Here is a 6,000-nt window from a genome sequence, read left to right as displayed (position 1 = left end):
ATCGACGCAGATTACTGCTGATGGTCCGTTTTATCACCGCGGAATATACAGCGAGGAGCGCTCATATAGACACACACACACACACACCACACACACACACACACACACACACACACACACACACACACACACACACACACACACACACACACACACACACACACACACGCACAAACACACGCGCACACGCACACAGACACACACACGCACAGACACACTGATGTTTAGGATCGCGGCTGCCTGAAACCAAAAACAGCGACACTCACTTCATAAAAAAGTTTCGATACAGATGTCACAGCGTGAACCTATGACCTTATATTATAAGGTTATTATAGGAGGAGAATTATAGGAGTATATAAGCTTGTTGACACCGCTGTAGCAGGATAAAAACATATATATTATCAAGACAAATATTCAGAATATGTTTAGCAATCCCCTCTAAATGCCGCGGTAGATCAAATGAAATACATAAACGAGTTTAAAAGAACTACAGTCGACTCAAAGCTCCAATAGAAATATTTCACAGATAGGCTATTATTGGAAAACAATATATCAATACGATGATATAGCCCACAGTCATCTTTAATAGAGGCTATTATAGGCCTGACGCACTATTTAAAGAGAGAAGCCTGACGTGCAACACAAGGCACTTTAATAGTATTGAGATATTAAACGTATCGTTTAAAAGCTGTATTTATTTAAAAATCCCATTATGTGCAAACCGTACATTGACGCGACACACTGAACTATAGCGTACTTTAACAAAAAACAATGGTGATGCAACAATGAATTCCCTCAGGAAACGCGACGGAAATATCATAATTTCGTGAGCGTAAAACCGAATTAAAAAAACATTTATAAAGCTCATAAAACGACAGATAGGCCATGGATTCGCATCTAAGGAAGTTATGTTGGTGTTGGTTAAAGGCCAGTTATTATATTAATGGAGAAAGAAACGTAGGCTAATCAACATTGAACATTAACTAAAACAATTATTGTATTAGCCTACATTGTTTTATATCGTAGGTAAAATATAAACGGGCACAAAAAGTAAAATGTGAAGCTTCTAAAACACGACTTTTAAACATTAAACAGTGTCAACTTACAGACACGAGACTTCACTTGGATCTTCTCCACACGCACAGCGGGAAGTGGGGACTTCGGCTCAAACCGGGAGTGTTCGGTGCCGTGAAACCGGACACACCCGCTGAGCTCCTCTAACTGAGGTGAGACTAAGTGCGTAACGGGACATGCTCAGTTAACTAATCAAACGCACCTCCGTGTCGCAGCTTTGAAACATGAAAGCGATGGTGTGTGTGTGTGTGTGTGTGTGTGTGTGTGTGTGTGTGTGTGTGTGTGTGCGTGCGTGCGTGCGTGTGTGCGTACGTGCGTGCGTGCGTGCGTGTGTGTGCGTTTGATTGTGTGTGTGCGTGCGTGCGTGGACAGATATTGACAGAGCGCCCGTGATGCATGACAAACGCAAGCGCACACACAAAGCGGAGATCAGACTAATAAAAGACTGATCAATTCACGCGGAATAAAGAAGACAGTGTTTTTATTATTTTACTGCGGAGTTGAAAACTGAAAATAACAGAGAGAGTAAAACATTTTAGAAAATAAAAATACATGAACTTAATAAACTGAACGCTTCTGACGCAGTTTATTTTATTTTTTAAAACGCGAAAAAGTGAAATAATACGTACATATTTATTAATCAATCTCTTTCATTTTAATTTAAGTGAAATTGATAATTATCCCACATGTTCTCCATAACAGAACGAAAAAGTTAAAAGACTATGTAAAGGTAGGTGTAAAACCCGATGATTAATGAAATCTAAATAAAGTGTGCTAAATATTGACTGTGCTGCAGGCCTGCTGCTGCTGCTGCTGCTGTCTGAGGGTTAGAACCCCAGGGCAGACTGCTGCTGACCTCTGACCTCTGACCCCCCCACACACATCCTCCTCCTACTGTCCAACACTGCAGCTGTCTAACCAACTGTAACATCCCAAAAACACACACTAGCTAATGACCAAATGAATTTCCTAATACAGCTTTAAGTATGTATTGTATTTGGTGAACATTGTTTTAAAGTGCACAATATATTAAAAACATTTTTCTTAATGATTTATTTCTGTTAGGCGCAATGAAGACTTGAGTAATTGTTGGTGGAGCCTGGAATAGATACATGTTTTAGAAGTATTGTGAATAGTCTTGTTAATGCTTAATAACATATTATATACAGTAATTATGAATGTACAGCTGCTTTGACCAAAACTTAACATAGCTTGTTGGGAAATTATCATTTTAAATGTATTTGAAAAATTATTACACCAGCTTAGTTAAAGTTCAATAAACCATAACAAACTGAAAATAAACTAATATAAGAACATGTAGAAATATATTACAACAATGATGTATAAAAATACTTAAAACACTGTCTGAAATTACAACAACGCAATTGATTACCACCACCAACTATTATTTGAATATTACCGAAATACTCAAATTAAAAATAATATAAATATTTCTGTTGCTTTATTATAGTACATTTATATAATTGTGTAAATAAGAATCAAACGTCACAAGGTACCAACTCACTGCTGAACATGACAGAGAACAATATAAAACGATGTGGGAATAATATGAATATTACAGGAACTTTAGGTAAGTTAAAATATAGTAACAAAAGGTCAAAAGTCACGGCTGACCACCAGGGACACAACCCATGACCTTTTGGGAATATTATCTGAGGATTAAGGAACATAAAAGTGTAACCACACGTGTGTGTGTGTGTGTGTGTGTGTGTGTGTGTGTGTGTGTGTGTGTGTGTGTGTGTGTGTGTGTGTGTGTGTGTGGGACTAGCATTACTATACTTGTGGGGACCTACATCTGTTTACATAGTCACGTGTGGGGACTCGCCTCCCTTATGGGGACCCCATGAGGAGAATCATTAATTTTAGGGTGAAGACGTGGTTAGGTTTAGGGTTAGGGTTAGGGTAAGGGTTAGGCATGTGTTGGTTATGGTTAAGGTTAGGATAAGTCTCTAGGAAATGCATGTAAGTCAATGTAATGTCCCCTGAAGTGATGCATACATGGTATGTGTGTGTGTGTGTGTGTGTGTGTGTGTGTGGTGTGTGTGTGTGGTGTGTTTGTTTGTTTGTTTGTTTGTTTGTGTGTGTGTGTGTGTGTGTGTGTGTGTGTGTGTGTGCGTGTGTACGTACGGTTGTTGACCTCTCCTGTGTGGTTGCTCAGAGGGATGATCTCCATCCTCTGCTGTCCGTACAGGTAGTAGTCCAGCTCCTCTGACGTGAGCTTGAACCTGGCCGACGCTCCTTTTCCGCCCTCCTCTCCTCCACAGCTGCTCTTCACACTGGATGACACCACCCCGACCCCCCCGCAGCTCAGCTCTTTGGCCTGATGGAGAAGCCCCGCCATCGGATTGTGACCCTGCCGGTTCTCCGGGGGCACCACCATCATGAGGTCTCCTCCTCCTCCTCCTCCTCCTCCTCCTCCTCCTCCTCCTCCTCCTCCTCCTCCTCCTCCTCCTCCTCCTCCTCCTCCACACAAAGGGGCCAACGCCTGCCCAAAGAGTGCGATCTGCTGGGGGACGGGTAGCTGGGAGATCCCCGCCGAGGTGGAGATGGAGATGGAGGAGGACGGGGTGAGAGCTGCTCCAGCTACTGAAGACGAAAGCGTTGAGGAGGCCGTAGAAGAAGAAGAGGAGGTGCAGTGCGAAGAGGCCAGGAGGTGGCTGTGCAGGCGGGACTGACGCAGGCTGTCCATGGGCATGGAGAGGCGGTCAGGTGGAGGCAGGGGGGCCAGAGGAGCCTTCAGCTGCGCCTGAGGGAAGAGCTGCTGCCAGTGCTGCAGGTAGGACGGGTCCACCTTCAGGAAGGCCGAGCCACTGGGCTCACCTGGCTTCAGCATGGCTGCTGGTGGGGGGAAGCAGAGAGGAGGAGGTGTCAATCATTGTTAAAGAGGTCAGGGCAGGATGTAGACATGTACGGGACACACAGCGGATCAAATCTATTCACGGTGGATTCAAGGAAGTGAACACAACGCTGTGTCAAGTTCGGGACGCGGAAAAATGAACATCTAGATATACAAGTTTTTTAGGGTGAGAGATTTATCACATTTGAGACAAATATATCACATCTCTGTATTTACAGATTAAAATCACATTTTCAGGCTTTATAGGATAAATACAAATGTGTGTTAGCATTAAATGTACTCCCAAGGTGTGAAGCTAATGCTGAGCATGTTTCCGGCCTCATCACTCACATGAAATTGTCATTGTGGGGTGCTGAGCCACATCGCAGGTCTCCACCTGATTTGAAGGGTTTCGCCCCAGGATTAAAAAGGAGCACCTCAGCCAATTTGTTTCATCCTGAACCACATATAATCTGCAACATGAACACATCCAACGCAGAATTTGAACATGCACATACATCTTTATTCTCCTGAGTCTGGTCATGTGGTTAAGTTGTTGTGTCAATTTGAGACATTTGGTGGATCATAAATGAAAATCTAAATGCATGATAGATATAATGAATCACTGTTCATTGTAATACATTGAGATTTTTAAGTGGAGAAAATTGAATACAAACAGAAGCCTCAAATTAAAGTTTTATATTTTAACAATCAATATTTAAAGTGATTATTTGGTGCAAGAGCCTGATTATAAATGTTTCTTAATTTCTATAGAATTGTATGCATTTAGCGCAGTCTGGTTTCCTTACTGTTAATGACCTTGACTCTCAAATATATGCTTCAAACTGAGCTAAAAGGGATCAAATTAGACGTAGAAAACTTTAAATTGACATTTTGGTAAAAAAAATACCAATACAGTATGTAGCCATATGTTGACATTATGTTAACGTTTCCAGTAGTTCTAAACTGTTTATTAGGTCTGATACTCTTCATTTTAACAGCCTGGATTTAACTTCAACTGAGTATCAACTTTCATATGTTTCTGATTAAAATAAATACATTTGAATATTTTTGGTAAATAGTTTAGTATACAGTATGTTTCTATTTGAGTTTAAGATACAGACAGGTTGTTTCAGTTCTCTCTGACACTATTGTTTTACCTCTATGATAAACGTGTGTAAATAAAGTTACACTTGACCCTATTTAAATCTTTAAAAGCTGTAATAAATATGGTACATTTTATCATATTTAAAGCATCAGAATGACTAATTCTAGCAGAAAAAGTATTTCATAAAATTATCTTATAACTTTAATACTTTTGTGAGTATATATAATTTCACATTATCACATTTCTAAATCTATTTTCTATTCTACCCATTATGCCAAAAATAATTACCAGAAAAGTATATTTTGGCGAATAAAAAGCATGTTTAAACGCTATTTCTCAGACATACAATGTGTATAAGCTCTATAGCCAACAAATCACTGTGTAAACTGACTTTAGTCTGGTTCACCCTCCGCTTCAGCCTGCTCTGCTCCGCTGCCTCGGTCTCGGATGGATGTTTTAGCGCCGATTTTACGCACGCCAAGCGCAAAAAACGCACCAAATAAAAGCAATAAAACCATTCACGCGCACTCACGCACACTTCAGATAAGTTTACGCTGGTAACCTCGCAGAGCACAAAAGTTTCATCAGAATAAATAAATAGGTCCGGTTAAGTCCAGGTCATATCGGCGGTCCGGCGTGCTGTCCGTGGCCGAATAGAGGCAGTGGTGGGCGGGTAGAGAGGTGGGAACGCTCCGCTGGGTTTCCCCGGAGTTTCTCGGGGTGTTATGTGAAAGTTGTTGAAGCGCAGATGAGGCTTATGCTGCGGTCAGAGTGTCTGCGTCTCCTTTGCGCTGATTTCCGGGCAGCGGTAGAAGGTTGTTCCCTCCTCCGGGCTGCGGTGAACCATCGATGGGAGCCGGGACACTTCGTTGCGTCCTGCGCGTCTCCGGAGCCAAAACTACCGAAGCGACTGCTGCGCGAGCCTCTCTCTCCCTCCCTCCCTCCCTCCCTCCCTCCCTCC

General features: G+C 41.9%; 1 protein-coding gene across 1 annotated transcript in view; it reads right to left on the bottom strand.

Moving 5' to 3' along the window:
• Window positions 1-5,915, bottom strand: part of prdm6 (PR domain containing 6) — a 133,153-nt gene extending 127,238 nt beyond the window's left edge. Inside the window, 2 exon segments of the mRNA XM_071204328.1 lie at window positions 3,223-3,930; window positions 5,431-5,915. Coding sequence (XP_071060429.1) covers window positions 3,223-3,928 — 706 coding nt within the window. The 5' untranslated portion in view covers window positions 3,929-3,930; window positions 5,431-5,915.
• Between the last annotated feature and the right edge of the window lie 85 nt (window positions 5,916-6,000).

This window comes from Pseudochaenichthys georgianus, chromosome 9 (assembly GCF_902827115.2).
Source record: "Pseudochaenichthys georgianus chromosome 9, fPseGeo1.2, whole genome shotgun sequence".
NCBI lineage: Eukaryota > Metazoa > Chordata > Actinopteri > Perciformes > Channichthyidae > Pseudochaenichthys > Pseudochaenichthys georgianus.
Note: the sequence above shows the minus strand (reverse complement) of the source record. Positions and strands in the feature narration are given on the sequence as shown.